The following is a 25,759-nucleotide window of genomic DNA, read 5'->3' as shown; positions in this document are numbered from 1 at the left end:
CACAGAGGGGGAATAGGGATGGGCGGCTATACACAGAGGGGGAATAGGGATGGGCGGCTATACACAGAGGGGGGAATAGGGATGGCTGGCTATACACAGAGGGGGGAATAGGGATGGGCGGCTATACACAGAGGGGGGAATAGGGATGGCCGGCTATACACAGAGGGGGGAATAGGGATGGGCGGCTATACACAGAGGAGGAATAGGGATGGGCGGCTATACACAGAGGGGGGAATAGGGATGGGCGGCTATACACAGAGGAGGAATAGGGATGGGCGGCTATACACAGAGGGGGAATAGGGATGGGCGGCTATACACAGAGGGGGGAATAGGGATGGGCGGCTATACACAGAGGGGGGAATAGGGATGGGCGGCTATACACAGAGGGGGGAATAGGGATGGGCGGCTATACACAGAGGGGGGAATAGGGATGGACGGCTATACACAGAGGGGGAATAGGGATGGGCGGCTATACACAGAGGGGGGAATAGGGATGGGCGGCTATACACAGAGGGGGGAATAGGGATGGCCGGCTATACACAGAGGGGGGAATAGGGATGGGCGGCTATACACAGAGGAGGAATAGGGATGGGCGGCTATACACAGAGGGGGGAATAGGGATGGGCGGCTATACACAGAGGGGGGGAATAGGGATGGGCGGCTATACACAGAGGGGGAATAGGGATGGGCGGCTATACACAGAGGGGGGAATAGGGATGGGCGGCTATACACAGAGGGGGGAATAGGGATGGGCGGCTATACACAGAGGGGGGAATAGGGATGGGCTGCTATACACAGAGGGGGGGAATAGGGATGGGCGGCTATACACAGAGGGGGGAATAGGGATGGGCGGCTATACACAGAGGGGGGAATAGGGATGGGCGGCTATACACAGAGGAGGAATAGGGATGGGCGGCTATACACAGAGGGGGGAATAGGGATGGGCGGCTATACACAGAGGAGGAATAGGGATGGGCGGCTATACACAGAGGGGGAATAGGGATGGGCGGCTATACACAGAGGAGGAATAGGGATGGCCGGCTATACACAGAGGGGGGAATAGGGATGGCCGGCTATACACAGAGGGGGATTAGGGATGGGCGGCTATACACAGAGGGGGGAATAGGGATGGGCGGCTATACACAGAGGGGGGAATAGGGATGGGCGGCTATACACAGAGGGGGGAATAGGGATGGCCGGCTATACACAGAGGGGGGAATAGGGATGGCCGGCTATACACAGAGGGGGAATAGGGATGGCCGGCTATACACAGAGGGGGGGAATAGGGATGGGCGGCTATACACAGAGGGGGGGAATAGGGATGGGCGGCTATACACAGAGGGGGAATAGGGATGGCCGGCTATACACAGAGGGGGAAAAGGGATGTCCGGCTATACACAGAGGGGGCATAGGGATGGCTGGCTATACACAGAGGGGGCATAGGGATGGCTGGCTATATACCTGGGGGCATAGGGATGGCTGGCTATATACCGGGGGGCATAGGGATGGCTACATATTGGGGGCCTAGGGATGGCTGACTACATACTGGAGGGCAGGAGGCTGGTTGGTTCTAAACATGGGGCATGGGCTGGCTATATACTCGGGGGCTGGGCATATACTGGGGACTAGATGGCTATATACTGAAGACCGGGGACTGAAAAGCTATATAGTGGGTAGAGGCTGTGACTAATGTATTTCCCACCCTAGGCTTATACTTGAGTCAATAGATTTTCCCAGTTTTTTCGTGGTAAAATTAGGTACCTCGTCTTGTATTTGGGTTGGCTTATATGGTACATAGATAAATAGACGATAAATTGAAAGATATATTATAGATAAATGGGCGATAGATTTATTAAAACCATCCTCTATGCTGGTGGCGTGGGGAGGGGATGTTGCCGGTTCATGCAGTCGCAGGCTATGGTGCAATTACACCAGGTCAGATCTGGTGTAGAAGTGCCCCAGTAGCGCAGAGTTGCTAAGTTGCCATCTGGCAGGGGTTTATTAGGAGACCAGAGCCTCTTGATAAATCTGGCAAGTGCTTGGGGGGGGGGGGGGGGGAGTGGTGCAGGCACCATCAAGCACTTGTGCAATGAGAGCCAGCATATGATGTATGTGCCCAATAGATCAATGAATTGTCGTAATAAATGTCAAAAACCGACAGTAACTGACTTTTTATAAGTTATGTTCAGTTTATCATCCGTTTTTTTTCTTTAACAGAAATAAATAATCAAATTTCAGACAATAACAAGAACTTAGCCTTAGGTCAGTTTCCATCCATTTTATCCAGTTTTTTTTTTTCTTCTGGTCTTTTTTATTCTCATGTATTCAAAGACTTCAGCTGAACATTAATGCAAATACACAATGATAGAAAGATAAAAGAAAGTACATTAGATAAATTTCCCTTTATTCTCACCTTCAGCCGGGAACTATTTACCCAACACAATGTAATTATGAATTTAGTTATTTATTTAATTTCCATAAGAATTTTCCTATGCACAGCTCTGGTCATGGTCCTATGGACATGTGTATTGGTAATGGCTCTGCCCATTGTACAGATCTATAGACAATCACCCTTTAATCTAGTGACATGATCATTACTACACATCATTGCAGGGTTATAAAAGAGCGATGATAGATATGTACTTATTACTAACGCAAGACTATAATGTTATATAGCTATCACTATGCAGATCAACTTACATCTAAATTTTACATACAAATGAAAGCAATACTCTGATGATATCCCCAAGTATTGAAAAATCAACGCATCTACTACATTCCCTGCAGCCTTGATCGCTGGGTAGAGCACAATTGCGGATTATGGCTTTAGGCCTCTGCCACGAGGTTATAATCTAAATTGCACTTATAAGTAGAACAATGGAGTCGACAATATATGTAGTGTTGTCACTAAAGGCATATAGATAATAGAAATGTTTCATAGTGCAGACTGCATAATTGTTGACCTAGACATTAGGCATCTCCGCTCAATGCTAATGATTCATTAAGTTTAATTAATCGGAGCTCTTTCAGTGTTGGCATTGTTATGTCGAACATAGGTTAACAGGATTTCAATATAGGATACAGACTTAGCAGAGCTGAATCGATCAAGCGTGTGTTTGTGTATTCTAATATGATTCCTAGTAAAGATAATGTAGCAGAAATCTAAAGAAATATATACCCGCTAATTGACTGCAGCTTCTATGGAGATATTGTATAGAGATACTTTGTTTTAGTGATCAGTTTCAGTCGTGTACACAGATTAGAGGAGATCTTGAAATTACATATCAAGGGAAAGAGATATATATATATATATATATATATATATATATATATATATTTCTCTTATACACATCATCATGACATGTGCTCAATGACAAACTCATCCCTGCATATCTTTACATTTTGACAATTAACTAATTTTTCCAATACCATTATTCTTTGAAATTATTCAAATTTTTTAGATTTAGGTTTCACATGTGCAGAACTATTGGTACATAAAAAAAATAAAAGGTGAAAATCTCAAAAGACAAGGGGCTGCTGTCTTCAGAGGCGATAAGCTTTGTATTCTGTGAGAAATTTGAATCTCTGGAATAGCCGAGCTCAGGAGCAGAGCACAGCAGAGACAGCAAAGAGCTTCAAAAACCAAAATAAGGGGGCCTTACAGTTTTTGCACTGTGGACCATCAACTTCAGATTAAACCTTTGAAAGAGTAAAAAAAAAAAAAAAAAAAAATCTCTTGCTGGCAACACCCTCCTTCCCATAGACTTCTTTGTATGAGTCTATGGATGCGGATATGGATACCATTAGAAATAAGAGTATACACAAAAATAAATTTGTGTCTCACAAACTTGATAACACTTGTCTTATTAGGTATGGTCATGACTTTAGGTCATTGATCTAGCTCGTCTCTTCATATCCCAGCTAAGAAATTTATCCTATTAGCACCCAACACCCAAGCCCTGCGCTCCTCTCATTGTTAAGAAATCAAACATTTGTTACAGGACAAAGATTTTTTTGTACCATCCACAATTTACACTGTATCAAACAGACATGACCGTCCAGGAATAGAAGTTTTTACTTGCAAGTTACCCATTGTGGTAGGAATTTAGTCAGGTCATCCCCTACACAAAGCCGTCCATTGTATGCACGGAGCGGATTAAAAAAAATTGAAACAATGTTGATAGAAGAAAAAAAAAATCTAAAGAGAAGTTTGCAACAACAGCCATGAATGTACGGATGGACGGATAGATTGTGCACAATTACTGTATACAAGTGGAAAGGATACAGAATATTACATTGAATCAGATCAAAATGCAACACAAGGAAGGTGACGGAAAACCAAATAGTGTTGCTGTGTATCTGTATACATCACTTATGGCTTAGCCCATTATTTACTAGTTGTCCTGGATAATCAGATTTTGTCGAAACCTGGTTATTGATAAGCTATAAGTTTGTACCTTTAGTATATATTATATTACACAAAAAAATGTTGAGCTCACTTACATGAGACAGTATTGTTGTCAAGAAGTTAGGCATGGGGTGTGGGGTCAGAGAGATAAGACTACATTCACACGCATGTAGCAGAGCGTATACTCGTCTGACTGTAGCCTGGGTGAGCACAGGTCGGCATGCTGGTTAGAAGGAGAGATGACACTACTCACCCCCCCCTCTCCATAGGAAATAGCGCCACACGGCCATGGACACGAGTAAAGAAAAAACATGCTTTCTCTTTTCCCTGTTTACGGTACAGTGCCACATGTGTGTGGCACAGTATCGGCGCCGGGACCTCACAGACGTCTTTGTGGCTGGATATATGCGCCCACAATGGCCATCTGAATGAGGCCCAAGCTATACAATCTGTTTCACATAGGTGCTGCTAAATCGCCCCACCTTCATACATCCACCCCCTCCAAAAAGAGTTTAATATTTCCCTGTGTACAATTCCCAACCCCAGACTTTAGTCACTTATGAATCAAGTCCCAATTGTAGTTATCCAGAAGCCATTAAAATGAAAGCTCAAGCACATACTGGAGATACCATCAGCCCAATGATATCCATATGCCCCATATAGATGAGGTAAAGGCGAGCCGGAGGCACTATGAGACCCAATCTAAAGCTACATTCACACTATGTGTGCCCGCAGTACCGTAGTAGGGCAAGCACTGCTCACCCCGCCCCTCTCCATAGTGATATATGGCGCACGGTGCCATATTCCGGGGAGAGATAGGACATGTCCCATCTTTCTCCCGGGTACAGAATGGTACTCCTGTACGGTGCACCCTGTGCCGTCTATGGGGGCGTATATGCAGCGTATGATTGTAGCTTAAGACTAAGGGAATGGATGGAATAGAGTACAAAGACAGGCTAAAACTTGGCATTATTGGATCTTGTTACAATGTATAAAAAATGAATTAATAGACAGAACAGAGATCTTTCTAATGACCATTAGAATGCATCAGTAGAGTCTGAGGCAAAACTGTTCCAGTTGCCCATGGAAACCGCTTTAATTTTATAAGCAGCTGTGGGAAAATAAAAGCTGAGCTCTGATTGGCTGCCTATGTACCCACTGTAACTAAGGGGGACTTATCAGTCAGTTTCTTTACAAAGTAAGCTGAATTTCTTGATGAAGTATATTAGAAAAATTATCACAACACTCCTCTCCCCCCAAAATATCAAAAACGGTGGTTCCAGTTTAACATCGGGTCTGTGGGATGATTTCCGGAATTGAAAACTTTTTTATCTGCATGCAATGCCCTAGAGCAGTGGTGGCGAACCTATGGCACGGGTGCCAGAGGTGGCACTCAGAGCCCTTTCTGTGGGCACTCAGGCCATTGTCCCAATTTCACCAAACAAGACCAAATCCACCAAATCTTCCTGCAGTCCCAGGCAACTTAAGAGATGCTGCTCTCAGCGCTATTTTAAAGCGACATTTCATTGGCTGTTTGAAACTGCTGGAAAAGTGAAAAGGTCAGTGGACAGAACTGCATTGTCTTTGGACAACCTGCTGGATCCACCATTCTTCCTGGAGAGAAGCTACAATGATGGTCTGAATTTGCGCACCTTCTTTCAACTCTATTGGTGGCCTTAGGAGAGCCAATACAATTGAATGTTGTCAAAGAACAGGCAGCAATAAGTTACTGTTTGAAATGCCATGTTGGCACTTCATGCTAAACAAGTGGATTTTGGTTGTAGTTTGGGCACTCGGTCTCTAAAAGGTTCGCCATCACTGCCCTAGAGATTGATATACGTGGGTGACTGAGCAGTGAACTCACATGGTGGCATAAAAATCCCCCCCCCCCCAAAAACCAAAACAAACAGTCTCCTGTTCCCTAAAATATTCCATAGTTTATCATACCAAACAGCCCCCTCATGGGTAATTGATATAATGCACCCCCTCACGCCCTATGAATTTATTTGATACAGCCCCTCACAGCCAAAAGGATTCCTTATCTACAGCCTTACCTGCCCCCCCCCCCAGTAGCCCTGGACCCTGGCACTTGATACAATGATACAATCCATCACATCATCAGATTTGGGTACCTTTTGGAACACATTTGTATCTCTTAGGGCATCTGATACAATTTACTAAAATACATTGGCCCCGATGTATAATAGAAAATTGTAATGTGCGAGTTAAGAGGAAGGTAGTCGGAATGTAAATCTATTATGAGAGTGGTCATGTTATGTATATTATTGTACATCTCTTAAAGGAACACTCCACTCAAAGTAACGCCTGGTACGGGGCCTGAAGGGGCGGAGCAGGACTCAATTTCATTGTATTTCTAAAACCTTCCTAGAGTCCTGCTCCTGCCTTCAGGCCCTGCACGAGGAACAAGTCAATGAATCAGCTGTGACTGGGGTGTTACTTTAATTTTATTTATAAGATTTTTTCTTACTATTATATGCCCTTCATACCTGGTTGCTTTCTTTTCTTGTATAATGTAGGGTTTCTTCAAGAGGACGGTCCAAAATAACAAGCGTTACACCTGCACAGAAAACCAAAGCTGTAAAATAGACAAAACGCAAAGGAAGAGGTGTCCATACTGCCGTTTCCAAAAGTGTCTAAATGTAGGAATGCGACTAGAAGGTAAGAAAACGGCTAAATATACACTCTGCACAGTGGGTTTACAGGCAGAGTTTGGGTCGGGGAACATGTCCTTCATGTATGGGCCTGGCATAGATGTTTCCGGGCCTGGATTCGGCCATGTAAAACAAAATTGAATCTCATCCATTTTTGCTGCCATGAAATGCTGCAGATTTTCCATCTACAGGCGGTCCCCTACTTAAGAACACCCCACTTACAGACGACCCCTAGTTACAAACGGACCTCTGGATGTTGGTAATTTACTGCACTTTAGCCTTCGCCTACAATAATCAGCTGTAACAGTTATCAGAGGTGTCTGTAATGAAGATTTATTGTTATTCCTGGTTCTTATGACAATCCAACATTTTTAAAATCCAATTGTCACAGAGACCAAAAAAAAAAAAAATATAGTTCCGACTTACATACAAATTCAACTTAAGAACAAACCTACAGAACCCATCTTGTACGTAACCTAGGGACTGCCTGTATAGTTCTGTTTGAAAATCTCCAAAGAGTAGGATTTCATGTTATCATTCAGCTTAGTTAACGCTCATACACGTCGTCTGTGCTGTGACCTTGAGTGGTGAAAAGGAGACAAAATGATTTCCTACTTTTAGTCTCAGACTGAATAAAACAGATACCCTCACGCAAGATTTTTTTTTCCATATGTATTAATGTCTTTTCATGTGACTAAAAGTCCAAATACTGACACTCCATATAAAATGCACCTTGGCGAGACTGGAGAGATGTCTTAATGAGTCTTCCTGGATCCAAAAATTCTTTAAAACCCGCATACAGGCAGTCCCCGGGTTACATACAAGATAGGGTCTGTAGGGCTTGTACTTAAATTGAATTTGTATGTAAGTTGGAACTGTATATTTTATTATTGTAATCCCAGACAGAACTTTTTTGGTCTCTGTGACAATTGGAATTTAAAAATGTTGGGTTGTCATAAGAATCAGGAATAACACTAAAGCTTCATTACAGACACCTGTGGTAACCGTTATAGCTGTTTATTGTAGCCTAGGACTAAAGTACAATTAATTACCAATATCCAGAGGTCCGTTTGTAACTAGGGGTCGTATGTAAGTCGAGTGTTCTTAAGTAGGCGACCGCCTGCAATATTAAAACAAGAACAAGCGTAGAAAACACACAATACATACAGTATGCATTTCGGTGGGTAGTCTCATTCATGATCACAATTTTAATGAACCAAAATTATTAACAGGTGCGGCTTACTTGGTCAATACACTAAAAATATAACGGTGTAAGTTTCAACCATCATATTAAAGAAAATCTACCAAAAAAATCCAGCATGATAAACCAGGGACACTCATAAAACAGGGATACTGATAGATCCAGGCATGTGACTGCGGTAATATTTTTATATTTGTTATCCAATGCCTCCTTCTTTCTAAAATCAACATTTAAAATGATGCTAATGAGCCCGGAGAGCTCCTTGAGTTGTTACCAGAGCCCCTCTGTGCTGTAGCTTCACAGGCTTTTACTCTGTGCAGGAGCACTTTGCCCTCTCAGACTGTGTGAGCGAACATCACACAGAGGGAAGGGGTCGGGTAATTGATTAGCATCATTTTTAAAGTTGATTTTATAAGGAAGGAGGCCACGGATAACAAATATAAGAAGATTACCACAGTCACAGTGCCTGGATCTACGAGTAAGTGTCCCTGGTTTATCATGATGGATTTTGATGGTAGATTTCCTTTGTCAGGTCTCCCTCCTCTCTCACAAAAGTGGCAAATGTGGCACAAATAGGTGGAAAAGTCAAGACATTTTCAGAAGACATATTCCAGAAAACTGGCTCACGATTGGACAAAACTGCAGATATTGATAGGTACACTTTTAGTTATCTCCTATACTTTCAAAAGAGGGCGTGCTGTGGGACTGTAGTACCTACAAGAATCTTTATGAACACTTATGAATTTGCTCAACTCCACCTGCTCTACAACATGCTGCCTGCAGATAGGACAGTATGTACAATCTTCTCAGCCCCTCCTGCTCTATAACATGCTTCCTGCAGATAGGACACTATGTACAATCTGCTCAGCCCATCCTGCTCTATAACATGGTGCCTGCAGATAGGACACTATGTACAATTTGCTCAGCTCCTACTGCTCTATAACATGCTGCATGCAGATAGGACACTATGTACAATCTACTCAGCCCCTCCTGCTCTATAACATACTGCCTGCAGATAGGACACTATGTACAATCTGCTCAGCCCATCCTGCTCTATAACATACTGCCTACAGATAGGACACTATGTACAATCTGCTCAGTACCCTCCTGCTCTATGTCATGCTGCCTGCATATAGGGCACTATGTACAATCTGCTCAGCTCCTACTGCTCTATAACATTCTGCCTGCAGATAGGACACTATGTACAATCTTCTTAGCTCTTCCTGCTCTATAACATGCTGCCTTCAGATAGAACACTAGGTACAATATGCACAGCTCCTTCTACTCTATAATGTGCTACCTGGAGATAGAACACCATACACAATCTGCTCAGCTCCTTCTGCTCTATAATATGCTTATAGAACAGGGGAATCTGCTTTCCCTTTAAAATCTATGATTCAATGCAGTATTTGAAAGCCTTTCAAATTCTTGCCGAATGGCTTTCTTCAGCTTTATGTCATATCACATTATTACATTCCCTTTGCTCTAAGGTCTCTCCCCTTCCTGTGTGGCTTTTCTAGAATAGAACCTTCAGTCCCGGTGTCGTCCAACCAGACTTCCCTCTTTGGGGGATGTAAAAGATATAAGGAAGTTGATTCTGCAGAATTTGGCGGAGCAGTGGTAGACTCCCACACAAGAGGACACATTCTTGAATTTACTCTAAGGAGTCTAAAGCAGCTGCTTGAGAAGAACACACAAAGAGTTAATGTGCCTTTCCAAATCTTTCAGCTCAATTTGTGTTTATTTCTTAATGTGAGGCAAAAGTATTGCCAAGTTTACTGAGCAGAACTGTATTCTATTTATAGTGCGGAGAGTTGTAAGGAATCGGAACTCTGCAGATACTTTAATACTTTCTAATTAAATGGTTCCCCTAAGATAATAATAATGGTAAATAATAATAATAATAAATAATAATAATAAATAATATAATTATACTTACACCCAGTGTGAACTGGGGATCCTTGGGCTCACCACATAAAATTTGGTAGGGGGCCCATCATCCATCAACTTCTACAAACGGTGGGTAGTCTCCAAATTTGGATGCCTTCTGCTATACCTCTGGGTTCCAGAACTGGGTTAGAGCCTGGGCCCACCGGAGAATCCTCTGGTACTCCGGTGGGCCAGTCCGAGATTGCTTATCCATAGGACAAGGGATAAGTTGTAATGTTAAGCTGAGGGGATTCTTCACTTACAATTACAATGGAAGGCTAGGACATGTCTCCCTATATGCATGTACAGTGGGGTACGTCATCCTGTTCCTCCCCCTCCACCTTGAAAGGGGAAGGAAGAAGGAACATCGGAAAGAGCGAACATGAAGCAGGCAAATCTACCAACAAAATCCATCATGATAAACCATGGACACTCATAGATCCAGGCACTGTGGCTGTGGTAATATGTGTTACCCAAGGCCTCCTTTCTTTTAAAATCAACTGTAATTATAATAATGAGCCAGAAGTGCTCTGGGGGTTGTTACCAAAGCCACTCTGTGCTGCAGCTTCACAGGCTGTTACACTGTCCCCCCTCAGCATTTTCCCCGCCCACTGCCTGCTGTAATCCCACACAGTGGGATGCTATGTGGGAGGGGCTTGCCCGATCACCGATACATTTCTGTTGAAATGCTTGCGATCTGGAACAAGCCTATAAACAATGCAAAACATGTGGTGCTTGTTACCAATTGTAAACGTTTCAATAGAAATGCATTTGTAATCTGGCTAGTTTTAAAACGCAACACAAACGCGTGTGTGAACGTAGCCTGTGGTGACACACATGGCGTTTTTAGGCCGTTTTTAGTTAGTGCGTTTTCAGATTGTTAAAAAATGCATGTGTTTTTGACAGGTTTGACCAATTATCTTAATTCAAACAGGTCAAAAACGCATGCGTTTTTTACGATCTGAAAAAGCATTAACTAAAAACGGCCTAAAAACGCCATGTGTGTCACCACCCTAAGGGTGCCGTCGCACGATTGCGTTTTGAATCCATTTTGAAACATGGCCGATCTCATATGCGTTCAACCAACAACCAGCCTCTGGTCTCTTGTACTGAATTCAAGACACAGGGTGCTGGTTGCTGATCATGCACGTTCCCATAGGAGCGCATATGCGATCGCCCATGGCCTATCCCCGTCCGCTTTGATCCGTTTCAAAGCACAATTGTGTGACGGCACCCTAAAGGCCAAAAAACTTTGACCTTGTGGTTATAAAGGTTAATATTCTTGGCAGGAATTTTTTAATAATGCTGCAATTTTGTATTTTTTAACCTTTGTACAGCTGTTCGTGCCGACCGAATGCGAGGAGGCCGCAACAAGTTTGGGCCCATGTATAAAAGGGATCGTGCCTTAAAGCAGCAGAAAAAAGCTCTGATACGTGCGAACGGTATCAAAATGGAAACTGTCCCACAGATTGTGTCCCAAGCTCAAAGTGACTACAACATCCCAACCAACATCCACGCCATCCATCCTGTATCCAAAACCGTGCCAACAAATCCTGCGCCAATGACACCCGTTGAATATGATAGAGGCCCTTACGGAGCGCCCCCTCTGGGAATGACTATGCCCAACCACGCACCTCTATCCGGTTACCACTACTCCTCGTTCCAGAGCCGCGCCATCAAATCTGAGTACCCAGACCACTACTCGAATGTGCATGAGCCGGCACCGGCAGGACCCTATGTGTATACTGAGCCATATACCAGCACCTCTCCCCCAGATATACCCGAAGTGATCCTTAAGTTATTACAACTGGAGCCAGACGAGCCTCAGGTCAAGGCGAGGATATTGTCTTGCCTACAGCAGGAACAGAACAAGAGCCGGCACGAGAAACTAAGCATGTTCGGCTTAATGTGCAAGATGGCCGACCAGACTCTCTTCTCTATAGTGGAGTGGGCCCGAAGCTGCATCTATTTTAAGGAGCTGGAGGTAAACGTTTCACTTTTTTATAAATGCAGTTTGATGGAATTTGAAGGAATTGTCTATTTTAGACACAGAGAGAAAGATTTATTAGGAGTGTCAGAAGAACTGTTCTAGTTGCCCATGACAACCAATCAGAGCTCAGCTTCAATTTCCCCACAGATGGTTATAAAATTAAAGCTGATCTCTGATTGGTTTACATGGGCAACTAGAACAGTTTTACCTCAGACACTTCTGATAAATCTCCCCTGTAGTCTATAAAGGAATTAATGAGGTATTCCAGGACATTCCAGGACCATTGGCCCGAACACTACAGTCAATTAACCCCTTAACGACATGTCCTTTTTCATTTTTGCGGTTACATTTTTTCACTCCCCACCTTCAAAAATCCATAACTTTTTTATTTTCCATGTACAGAGTTCTGTGACGGTTTGTTTTCTGCATAACTATGCACTTCATAGTGACGGTGTTTAATATTCCATGCCGTATACTGGGATGCGGGAAAAAAATTCCAAATGCAGTGAAATTGGTGAAAAAACGCATTTGCGCCATTTTGTTGTGGGCTTGGATTTTAAGGCTTTCACTGTGCGACCCAAATTACATGTCTACTTCATTCTTTGGGTCAGTATGGTCACGGAGATACCAAATTTATAAAGGTTTTTATAATGTTTTCATGTATTTACAAAAAGTAAAACCTCCTGTGCAAAAAAAAAAATTCTTCATTTTGCCATCTTCTGGCGCTAATAACTTTTTCACATATCGTTGTACGGAGCTGTGGGTGGTGTCATTTTTTGCAACTTTTGATGACGTTTTCAATGCTACCATTTTGAGGACTGTACGACCTTTTAACCACTTTTTATAGAATTTGTTATACTTTTCAAAGTTGCAAAAAGTGCCATTTTTGACTTTAGGCGCCATTTTCCGTTACAGGGTTAAACGCTGGGAAAAAAACGTTATTATATTTTGATAGATCGGACATTTTGGAACGCGGCAATACCTAATGTGTTTATGATTTTTAATATTTATTTATATTTATTTCAGTTCAAGGGAAAGGGGGGTGATTAGAAATTTTAGGTTTTTTTAATCTCATTTTTTTTAAACTATTTTTCAGACCCTTTAGGATACTTTAACCCTAGGTTTTCTGATTGATCCTACCATATACTGCCATATCATTTATTATTATTTACCACATCATTTATTACAATGTGGAAATAGCACATTGTAATAAATGTGGCCCTGAGGTCTTCGTATAACCGGAGGCTGTCATAGCAACAGATCGCTGATCCTCAACATGATATCATGGGGGGGGGGGGGCATGATCAATATAGTGGTGCTCACGCGCCGGGTCCGGTCATATGTTCACAAACGCCTGCACCCACTCTAGGAGTTTATTGAGATTTGAAAAACATTCTAAAACAGCTCCACACTCGACCATAGGTAGTGACTGGTATTACAACTTAGCTCCATTCATTTCTATACAACTCAGCTGCATTATCATCACAAACCATTACCCCTTACATTTTCCTGTGGTGGCACTGGAGGCAAAAGCCCTTTTCCCTTAACATCATCCGGAAAATAAATAAAATAAATCCCCAAAATTCATACAGTGAACCCGCCATTTTTCTATATTGCTCTGATTTCTGTTTTTATTGTGTTTTCTGGTATGGGGGGATTCATTGGAGTTTTTTCCCTCTACACTCATCTATAAAACTTAAGACCAGCAGCACACTTGGCGTTTTGAACCTGTTTTTGGACCGTTTTTGAGCAGTCCGTTAAATAACGTTTGCATTTTTGAAAACACATGCATTTTTGACCGGTTTTACCAATTATCTTAATTAAATATGGTAAAAAACGGATGCATTTTTAAAATACGGATGCGGTTTTTACCGCATACGTTTTTTAACGGACTGCTTAAAAACGGACCAAAAATGGGTTCAAAACGCCATGTGTGTCACCACCCTATGGGTGATGTCACATATGGCATTTTTAGGCCGTTTTTGGGCCGTTTGTAGTTTTTAATTGCACAAATTCAGAAAACCAGGACAAAAACGCATGGGTTTTTGACCAGTTTTTTTTAAGATAATGTGTTTTTCAACGGACTGCTTAAAGATGGACCATAAATGGGTTCAAAACGCCATGTAGGCCGCCGGCCTAAGGGTGATGGCACACATGGTGTTTTGAACCCTTTTTGGTCCGTTTTTAAGAAGTCCATTAAAAACCGCATGCGTTAAAAATTATCTTAATTGAAAATGGTCAAAAACGGATGTGTTTTTAAAAAAAAAGCATGCGTTTTTTAACGGACTGCTTAAAAACGGACCAAAAATGGGTTCAAAATGCCATGTGTGTCACCACCCTATGGGTGATGTCACATATGGCATTTTTAGGCCGTTTTTGGGCCGTTTGTAGTTTTTAATTGCACAAATTCAGAAAACCCGGACAAAAACGCATGGGTTTTTGACCAGTTTTTTTTAAGATTAATTACATTACTGTTAACATTTCCGTTTACAAAACGCATTGTAAACGCGATGTGAACACTTGCATTAACTTGTGTTTTGTTAACACACACGTTAACATTGCATTAACAAACGTAAACACTAATGTAATTAGGCAAGACACCTCTGTTCAGCTGTTGTAATGTGTTTCAAATGCAATCAAAACGCAACCAAAACGCAACGTGTGAACGCGCCCTGACATGTTTATAGATTTGTTGTATGATCCTTGAGGCTGCGTTCAAAAGGTTGCAGAGATCTATTAGTAGATGTCAAGTTACAATAGACATTTTAATAATGTGACATATCTATCATCAAAAAGTACTTGGGCACAGACTCATTTCCTATATGGTGATTGTCAATATAGACAGAGCGAACACCAGGATACCAAAACATGAAAACCCTTGTAGTAAATATACTATACATCAACCACAAAAGTAGCCACATAGCAAAGTGATCCCGCATCAACCTTCACTCACCGCTGGACACCAGGAGGAAAGTCTCCTCAGCGGTGCTCACAATCCGCCTCCAGCCACAGCCATTACATGCCTACTCCCAGGTAATGGTGGACAAATATTAAACCTTGTTCACATGATGCGTTGCGTTTTTGACACATTCCAGAGGGTGCTGCCACATGTTCAGTTTTTCAGATGCAGTTTTTGATGTCCAAACCAGGAGTGTAGTGAAACTAAAGGAGGAGCATCACCTCTCAGTTATAATCCTGAGGGCGCGTTCACACGTTGCGTCTTGTCCTGCACTTTCATTGCGTTTGAAACGCATTACAACAGCTGCCTTATTACATTACTGTTTACAATTGTTAACAAAACGCATAGTTATCGCATGGGTTAACATCGTGTTTACAATGCGTTTTGTAAACGGAAACGTTAACAGTAATGTAATAAGGCAAATCACCTAATCTCAGCTGTTGTAATGCGTTTTAAAACGCAATGAAAACGCAACCAAAGCGCAACGTGTGAATGCGCCCTGAACTTGTGACTGTACCCAAAGGCCGCAGTCACACGTACCGCTAAGTGTCCGTCATAACACGGAGCTAGCGCACAGGGGGAGGTCCTCGGCCCGAACGCACATGCGTTTCCAGGGAAACGCATGCAATTGTTAAGCCGATGGCATGCGTTTCTCTGGAAACGCATGTGCGTTCGGGCCGAGGACCTCCCCCTGTGCGCTAGCGTCGCGTTATGAACGGACGTCTAGCGGTACGTGTGACCGCGGCCAAAGGCAAGCGGCACACGTGACGTTTTGAACTCATTTTTGGGCCGCTTTTAAGCAGTCCGTTTTAATTAAGATAACTGGCAAAAACGCCCATAAACGTGTTCAAAACGCAACGAATGCCGCCCGCCAAAGGGCGCGTTCACACGTTGCATTTTGGCCTGCATTTTCATTGTGTTTGAAATGCATGAGGAGAGGTTATTTGCCTAATTTCATAACTGTTAACATTTGCATTTACAAAATACAAAGTAAACGTGATGTTAACAGGACGTTTTTGGGCCGTTTTTAGTTAGTGCGTTTTCAGATCTTAAAAATGCACCCGTTTGTAAAAAATGCATGCATTTTTGTCCGGTTTGCGGAATTTGTCGGTTTGCCGAGTTTTCAAACGCAGACAAAGCGGTGCGCGTGGCACCAGCCTACATCACTGTTAACATTTACAAAACGCATCGTAACAGGTTAACACATGCGTTAACAGCACGTTAACACATGAGGTTTTAATACATGCGTTAACATTGCATTAACAAACGTAAACGGTAATGTAATTAGGCAAGTCACCTCTCATCAGCTGTTGTAATGCGTTTCAAACACAATGAAAACGCAGGTCAAAACGCAATTAACGCGAAACACCGGCGGCTCGTTCCCGATCGCAGGCGTTTCCATAGAAATGCCGATGCAATCAGGCCGGGGTCCGCCACGTGTGGCGCTGGCCTAAGGCTTGATTCACGTTTGTCTGTGATAAGTCCGTGGATTGTGAAAAGTGCCGTGCCACGGACTGATCACTCTTCGGCCGGCGGCACACGTGGCGTTTTGGACCCGTTTTTGGGCTGTTTTTAAGCAGTCCGCTAAAAAATACATGCGTTAGGGTGAAGACACACATGGCGTTTTTAGGCCGTTTTTGGGCCGTTTTTAGTTTAGTTTTTTAAAACGCATGCGTTTTTGACCAGTTTGAATTAAGATAATTGCTCAAACCTGTCAAAACGTCGCTCAAACCTGTCAAAACGCATGCGTTATTTAACGATCTGAAAACGCACTAACGGCCCAAAAACGGCCTAAAAACGCCATGTGTGTCTTCACCCTTAAAAAGTTTTACCAATTATCTTAATTAAAACGGGTTAAAAACTGGTTCGTTTTTAACGGACTGCTTAAAAATGGCCCAAAAATGGGTTCAAAATGCCACGTGTGCCGCCTGCCTTCTGGGGACTGAACTCCTTGGTTGGTCACACGTTCCGATAGCATTGCGTTCATAATGCACACAGGGGGTGGGCCTCGACCCCATTGATTATGCGTTTCAGGGAAACACATGCGACTGGTAACCAACCAGGACTTGGTGTCTTGCATGTAAGGCTAGTGCCACACGTAGCGCTTTATCTGCGCTTGCAAACACAGACAAAGCTGCGCCCACCGGGGCGGGCCTCGGCCCGATCGCATCGGCCTTTCTATGGAATGCAGACAGAGCGCTACGTGTGACACCAGCCTCAACAATACCAGACACCGGGATCTGGAAACCAGGGAAATGCATTTGCGATCGGGCTGCGACTACCGGGGCAGGCCTTGGCCCGATCACATAGGCTGGAGGCACACGTGGCATTTTGAACTCGTTTTTGGGGCGTTTTTAAGCAGTCCGTTAAAAAACGCATCTGTTTTTGACCAGTTTTAATAAAGATAATTGGTAAAACCTGTTAAAAACGGATGCGTTTTTTAACTGACTGCTTAAAAATGGCCCAAAAATCGCACATGCAAATGGGCCATGGCCTGCCCCGTGCCCTAGTGTTGTGTTTGTAAACCGCGCCTTAGAAGGGATTGTCCGAAGTATTACTTTCACCTAGCCACATTGAAAGGAGCAGGATGCGTGCTTGTGAAAGCGGATAACAATAAAACTTGTTAAAAAATATTTAATGTGAGGATTGGACTTATTTCACTTCATAATTTTTTATTTTTGCATCTGTTATTGTGAGCCAAAACCTGGTGCGGATACGGCATACAGAAGAGATTTAGGCCACTACTGTTGCGTTCATAATGCAAAATTAACCAGGCCTCACATTTAAACAAGATCTGGTTACCGATCACCTGTACTCTGTATATGACCACTTTGTTTCCACCGAATCACATGCAATTGGTAACAGGTGCATTGTTTACAAGTTTACAAGCCCCTCCCCAATCCGATTAAATTGCGTTTCAAAATAAAGTTCTACCCGAACATGTGAACGCAGCTTAACACATCCAGTATACAGTACAGGCGGTCCCCTACTTAAGGACACCCGACTTACAGACAACCCCTAGTTAAAGACAGACCTCTCTGCCCCCTGTGGCCTCCAGTGAAGTTCTCTGGATGTTACTATAGTCCCAGACTGCAATGATCAGCTGTAAGGTGTCTGTAATGAAGCTGTATTGATAATCATTGGTCCCATTACAGCAAAAAATGTTGAAACTCCGATTGTCACCAGGGCAAAAAATTTTCTTGTCAGGATCTACAATTATAAAATATACAGTTTCGACTTACATACAAATTCAACTTATGGACGTATGGACCCTATCTTGTATGTAGAGCCTTATGTATGGAGCTGTGTAAAGGAACAATCCCTGACCTAAGTGAAGTACCAGAACACCCCATATAAAACCCATAAGTAATTCCTTCTTGCTGACCTCTCTCCTCAAAGTTCACACGTTATTCTCCATTTACAATATTTTCTGAGATCGACAGAAAAGAAGCAGAACAACTCGCATTGCAAATGTTTCCACAGAGAGGGGGAGACATGAATCTCCCAATCCGTGGTGTAAATTGCTTGTCACATGGTATTAAAGGCAAAGCACAGGCCGCGTATTTTACGTTTTATCACTGATTCGCCTGCTCCGGTACAGACTGGGGCCGACACGATGACAAGGCACAAGTACGGTGACAAAACAATTTAGGTTGTCTGGGTGGAGGTAATGATTTAGTATTTATTATCACCAACAGGGTCCAGGTGTCAAAGCAATAACTAGTCCTGGGAGCCCGAGGTGTCACCCAGGAGATATAATTGAAAGATGGGACATTGAGAAATTGTGGATGAGGCTATTCCATCCACAGACGATCGATAGTGGTCATGTACGGGCACATTTGGGAATTGGCCGGTGGATCTTTTCGTTTTATGGTTGATTTTCCTTTCTGTAAAGGATACTCAGATTTACAGCGTCGTACTTAATAGCGGAACCATCAATTTCTCATTTAGTTAATTCACCTCATCTTTTACCAGACCTAGAACTCCGGAGAACTGTGAAAAGAAAGAAATCGAACAATCTCTAATTTATTGACTTGTAGAAATGACTGTTATTTACTTGTTTTACACCCATTTTAGATATTTATGGATATTGGATATTTTGTAATATAACCGTTGTGAACTGACCTGCCCCGCTTTCTTGATATGTAAAGTGAAGTCTCTTGTATTTTACCTCATCAGCCAGAGGTCATGTGATCTCTATCTGTCCATGAACAATTACCCTGACAGGACTTTATAATGATATTCATGAATATGAAATCAAGGTCCTGTCAGGATAATTGTTCATGGACAACTAGAGATCACATGATCCTCCATCTGCGGCCATGTTATGGACAGGAATCTCTGGATGATGAGGTAACAGACAAGAGGCTTCACTTCACATATCAAGAAAGCAGCAGAACTATTAATAGATGTATATTGGTATATTGCCCGCCACACACACACAAGTTACTAAAGATATGAGGTAAAGTGGCCAATCCCTTTAAGTGACAGATGATCCAGGCCGGTTAAGTAACCGCACAGCACAGCACCAAAGGAAAAGGTTAAGACATAGGGTGATGCCACACGTGGCGTCTTGAACCCGTTTTGGGACGTTTTTAAGCAGCCCATTAAAACTTTTGAAAATGCATGCGCTTTTGACAGGTTTTACCAATTATCTTAATTAAAACTGGTCAAAAACAGATACAATTTTTAAAAAACGCATGCGGGAGAGTTATTTCAGTCCAGCATACCCTCACATGGCCATTGTTTTACACTTCCAATTATCTGAGGGTGATGCCACACATGGCGTTTTTGGTCAGTTATTGGTCCGTTTTTAGTTCATTTTTCCCAATTATCTTAATAGATAAACAGGTTGTAAGCAGCCAAATGCATTGTAAACAGCCAAAAATGGACTGAAAACGGAAGTTTAAAAACTGACCAAAAATGCCATGTGTGACATCACCCTAAGGGTGATGCCACACATGGCGTCTTTAGTCAGTTTTTAACCATGCGCTTTCAGTCCGTTTAAAAACGCATGCGTTTTTGAAAGCATCTGTTTTTGACCTTTTTTGTCAGTTTTCCCCAATTTTCTTAATAGATAAACCGGTTGTAAGCAGCCAAACGCATGGTAAATGGTCAAAAACGCATGCTTAAGAACGGACCAAAAACACCATGTGTGACATCACCCTTAGGCTATATTCACACTGCCGTTGCCCGCCCGTACCGTAGCGGGCAACGGCAGTGTACGGGGAGAGGAGGAGGAGGTGAGCGCAGCTCACCCCCGCCCCTCTCCATAGCAACCTATGGCGCACGGCGCCGTATTACGGGAAAAGATAGGACAGGTCCGTAGGGTGCCGTGCGCCCATAGAAGTGTACGGGGGACGTATATCGGCCGTATATACGTCCCCCATACGTTAGTGTGAATGTAGCCTTAGTGTTTTTGTGGGGTGTTATTCTTCAGGTTTTCCTGCTTTCTGTTTTATATATACTGTATGTCCATATATATGAACCATTGTTTTTACAGGTGTCATCCATATGTCATCAGATCTTCAAAAGACACAGGCTGATAAATGATTGCGTTACCTACCAACTGATCCGCAAATTCAGACGGTACACGGATGACACCTGTGTTGTAACAGTATTTTTTCATGTTCCCATAGAAGCTCTATGGGATCACAAGGAGATAAGCTGTGACATCATCTATTGTCAGTAATGATGTAATAATGGGTCAATGTTATCTATATAGAGGTCATTGTACAGGGAGGGGGAGGAGATAAGCTGTGACATCATCTATTATCAGTAGTGATGTAATGATGGGTCAGTGTTATCTATATAGAGGTCATTTTACAGGGAGGGGGAGGAGATAAGCTGTGACATCATCTATTGTCATTAGTGATGTAATGATGGGTCGGTGTTATCTATATAGAGGTCATTGTACAGGGAGGAGGAGGAGATAAGCTGTGACATCATCTCTTGTCAGTAGTGATGTAATTATGTATCAGTGTTATCTATGTAGAGGTCATTGTACAGGGAGGGGGAGGAGATAAGCTGTGACATCATCTATTGTCATTGGTGATGTAATGATGGGTCAGTGTTATCTATATAGAGGTCATTGTACAGGGAGGAGGAGGAGATAAGCTGTGACATCATCTATTATCAGTAGTGATGTAATGATGGGTCAGTGTTATCTATATAGAGGTCATTGTACAGGGGGAGGAGATAAGCTGTGACATTATTTATTGTCAGTAGTGATGTAATGATGGGTCAGTGTTATCTATATAGAGGTCATTGTACAGGGGGAGGAGAGGAGATAAGCTGCGACATCATCTATTGTCAGTAGTGAAGTAATGATGGGTCAGTGTTATCTATATAGAGGTCATTGTACAGGGAGGGGGAGGAGATAAGCTGTGACATCATCTATTGTCAGTGGTGATGTAATGATGGGTCAGTGTTATCTATATAGAGGTCATTGTACAGGGAGGAGGAGGAGATAAGCTGTGACATCATCTATTGTCAGTAGTGATGTAATGATGGGTCAGTGTTATCTATATAGAGGTCATTGTACAGGGAGGGGGAGGAGAAAAGCTGTGACATCATCTATTGTCATTGGTGATGTAATGATGGGTCAGTGTTATCTATATAGAGGTCATTGTACAGGGAGGAGGAGGAGATATGCTGTGACATCATCTATTGTCAGTAGTGATGTAATGATGGGTCAGTGGTATCTATATAGAGGTCATTGTACAGGGAGGGGATGAGCTGTGACATCTTTTATTTTCAGTAGTGATCAGTAGCATAATAGGTGCAACTTTGGATTGCTTCCCCATGTACCTTAACCCTCAGTGCCACTCCCTATGCCAGACAGTATACTTCAGAAAACCATATACACTCCAGGCATATAAACACAGCACCATATATATGCTCTACGTAAATACACCAAATGTTTGAAACACACCATATATACGTTACACATACAAATACACACATACAGCAAAACTCAAAAATAGGTACACACAAATATATATACTCACTCTCTATATAAACTACCCACATACCTGTACAATAACGAAAATATCACTGCAATGAAAACACCACATACATAAATATATACCTGCACTGAATATACTGCACATTACTATATAGCGCCAAAAATGTACCACACACGAGGGCTGCCGATATAGAAATCTGCAGATATGGGCAGATACAGACTGCTCCATCAGTTACAGAACCAGCTGTGACTTATTACTGTAGGATTTCCTCCCAGATGTTTTAGCTCTGTGGCTCTAAAAATACCACAGTCAATTACAGTATAGTGTGACCTGTATGAAAACTAGGTCCTAATTTATACACGGCACACACTAATTATTATACAATAAGGTCATCACTGAACATACACCACATCTACCCCCTCATTAGTTTATATTCGGCACCAGCACCTATTCATTAATATTTAGCAAAGTGGTTCTAGTTATTCATATGCAACACTGAACCTCATTATTAGTAAAAGTAGCAGAGCAGCACCCTCTCACCAATTCATATGTAGTCATCAGTGCCTCCATTAATTAAAATGTAGGATTGCAGCCCCTCTTATTAGTTAATGCAGAGTTCAGAAGACCCCCATACTTTATTAATTATACTGGGCAGCTGCCCCCAGTTATTCATATACTGTGCAGTAGCAGCCCCCCTTATAAATGTGTATTATTGTAGTTAGATATGTACTGTCCAGCAATACTGTACACATGCACTGTCCAGCGGGAGCCCCCTTATATATGTACTGTCCAACAGCCAACCCCCTATTATATATGTACTTTCTAGTAGCCTTCCCCCTATATACTGTGCACTAGGACCCCCGTTACACATGTACTGTCCAGTGGGAGCCCCCTTATATATATATATACTGTCCAACAGCCAACCTCCCATTATATATGTGATTTCTAGTAGCCTTCCCCCTATATACTATGCACTAGGACCCCCCATACACATGTACTGTCCAGCAGGAGCCCCCATTATATATGTACTTTCCAGCAGCTTTCCCCTATACACTGTGCACTAGGACCCCCCTTACACAAGTACTGTCCAGCAAGAGCCCCCTTATACAAGACAGTCCCCGGGTTACATACAAGATAGGGTCTGTAGGTTTGTTCTTAAGTTGAATTTGTATGTAAGTCGGAACTGTATACTTTATCATTGTAATCCCAGACAAATTTTTTTTTGGTCTCTGTGACAACTGGATTTTAAAAATGTTGGGTTGTCATAAGAACCAGGATAAGCAATAAAGCTTCATTACAGACGCCTGTGATAACTGTTATAGCTGTATGCTGAAGAACCACGAGGAGTCGTCCCGTTCTGGAGGCGCTGTCACACTCAGAGAATAGACTGGGATGGTGTATACATAAAACCAGTTTTAATAAAAAGTAAAGGTAAAACACTACGTGTTTCGGCCCCGGGCTGGAGCCTTCTTCAGGTGGATAATCTGACGATAACTGCACAGCCTATAGTAAGCTCTTTGTGTAGTTTGCAGTTTTCCTGCTCCTATAGTCAGATGCATCATAGCATCATAGTATATATGTTTGGAAAAAGACACAGGTTGATCAAGTCCAGCCTCTAAGAATCTAACATTTTCCCCCACAACATGTGACATTTTAATGCTAACAAAGGCATCCAGGTCTCTCCTGAACATGTACAAAGTATCCACCATCATAATGACCTAATAGAGAAGTCTCCTCATAAATATGCATGAATGGTGCTGTCATTATATTACCTGACATATTGTGACAGAAGTTTATTTTGTCTGCTTCGCGCACTTAAAGAGCTTCTGTCTGTATACAGGAGTGACGAGTGACAGCTGCAAGTGCAAACACTCCACACAAGAGCGCATCCCCGGGCTAGACAGGTTCCCAATTGCTGGAGGATTAAGTGCAAGTGAAGCATAGAGAATATTGTTCTATCCTGATGGCACTAATAATACATAGTAACAACAGAAATCATTACACCCGGAGTAGGTAAACAGCAACAGTAACCCATAATATCCCAAAATATACTTACTGGATTTATCAGGACTTGGAGGCCAGTTTTTTGGCATACAAGTGCTGAAATAATCACAATTCCTAGACAGGAGTTATGATTATTTTCCTATTTACATTACCTCCACGGCAAGTTTATAGTACCAGTCTTAAAAATCCCCCCCCCCCCCCGGCGGCAGTCCTGCTCCGATATTCCCCCCGACTTTTTATTGCCAGTTTACGCCCCGCCCGCCCTCAGCTCACCAGGTCCGGTCTGCACCTCAACATGGTCATAGTGGCGTGTGGGTCAGAAATAGCCCAAAACTGACAGGGACAGGAAAATTCATAAGGTTTATAACGACATCAAGGGGGAAATAACCATAATTCCTGGTGGCTCTGAATGCTTTGCAATTATTTTAGGGCTTAGTATACAAGTCTTGGAATAATGGGGCTCATTTACTAAGGGTCCGTGGAACGTATTTTCGTTGGGTTTCCCGTCGATTTCCGTTTTGTGCCGCATCACGCCGGGGATTGTGTTGCACGCGATCGGATTTTGGTGCATCGGCACCGGCTTGCACGCGACACAAATTGCGGGGGCGGGCCGTCGGACAACCCGACGCATTCGGACAAGCGTAAGATTTAACTTTTAGAATTGTGTCGCAATTGTGTCGCAGGAACTCGGGTGCACAATCTTCATGAATCGCGCCGGACTTCATCCTCGTCGGACCGTCCGAATTGGGGATCACGTCAGGACCAGGTGAGTAAATTTGCCCCAATGTATTGAATGCATGGTTACACAACAGGAAAATAGTGCTATGTGGAGGCGGTGACTCCTAAAATCGTAGGTTGCTGGGAATCCTAGTATGGGTAAATGTTCAGTTCCTAAAATTTTGCCTAAATTTTGGCTAAATTGAATTCACTGCATCATAGGGATTTCTGTAGACCACATAATTTAGAATGCATAAGGAGTAATATGGCATAAAAGGTTCTATTATTTATGGTTATTTCCTGCTGATGGCAACGCTCTACCACAATTACAAACATCTGTGTCAGAATTGCCCTCTATGAACTCAGTCTTAAAAGTTGTGATGTGACTAAACCAATATACTGTATACTATAGGTTTATAGTAGCAGGACTAATATTAGGACTATATTATCAGAGAAATGACTATGATTTTTTTTATTATTTGTCCCAGATCATCTCTCTAGTCCCATAGGGCATAATGTTTTTGTTATGGGGCTATAGCATGTGGCGGCACAGTGGTTTGGGGTACTGTCCTGGATTGTACAATAAGATGCTGGGAAGATGTACAAACAGCAGTAATATGAGCAATAAAAAGGCACTCTAACACTACCTACAACGGAAAGATGGGCTGGAAGCACACTACATTAGTACTAGCCACATACAAACTCAAGGGTTTATTCTCTGTGAGGCCACTTGACACCTCACCTCTTCTATACCTTTCTGTATTCCAAGCAGATGGCAGACACTTACATGAAATGACCATATGGTCCGGGTGTGAGAACAGAATATTTAGGCTCTTGTCGACACTGCTGCTACAGTAAGGGTTAATACAAGAGCCAGATCCTAAGTGCTATTCATTAGTCTAATGTTAGGG

At 42.7% G+C, this 25,759-nt stretch overlaps 1 protein-coding gene and 1 long non-coding RNA gene across 3 annotated transcripts in view; one reads left to right on the top strand and one right to left on the bottom strand.

Annotated features, from left to right (window-relative positions):
* The window catches only part of LOC140076727 (uncharacterized), a 187,559-nt gene extending 180,571 nt beyond the window's left edge, over window positions 1-6,988 (bottom strand). The window contains exon 1 of the long non-coding RNA XR_011849645.1: window positions 6,916-6,988. This is a non-coding gene — a long non-coding RNA (uncharacterized lncRNA). The remainder of the gene's footprint in view (window positions 1-6,915) is intronic.
* Window positions 1-25,759, top strand: part of NR5A1 (nuclear receptor subfamily 5 group A member 1) — a 130,854-nt gene that overhangs the window by 51,346 nt on the left and 53,749 nt on the right. For both annotated transcript variants that reach the window (XM_072123384.1, XM_072123383.1), the window contains exons 3-4: window positions 6,946-7,087; window positions 11,548-12,194. In XM_072123384.1, coding sequence (XP_071979485.1) covers window positions 6,946-7,087; window positions 11,548-12,194 — 789 coding nt within the window. The remainder of the gene's footprint in view (window positions 1-6,945; window positions 7,088-11,547; window positions 12,195-25,759) is intronic.

Source organism: Engystomops pustulosus, chromosome 9 (genome assembly GCF_040894005.1).
Source record: "Engystomops pustulosus chromosome 9, aEngPut4.maternal, whole genome shotgun sequence".
Taxonomy (NCBI): Eukaryota; Metazoa; Chordata; class Amphibia; order Anura; family Leptodactylidae; genus Engystomops; species Engystomops pustulosus.
Note: the sequence above shows the minus strand (reverse complement) of the source record. Positions and strands in the feature narration are given on the sequence as shown.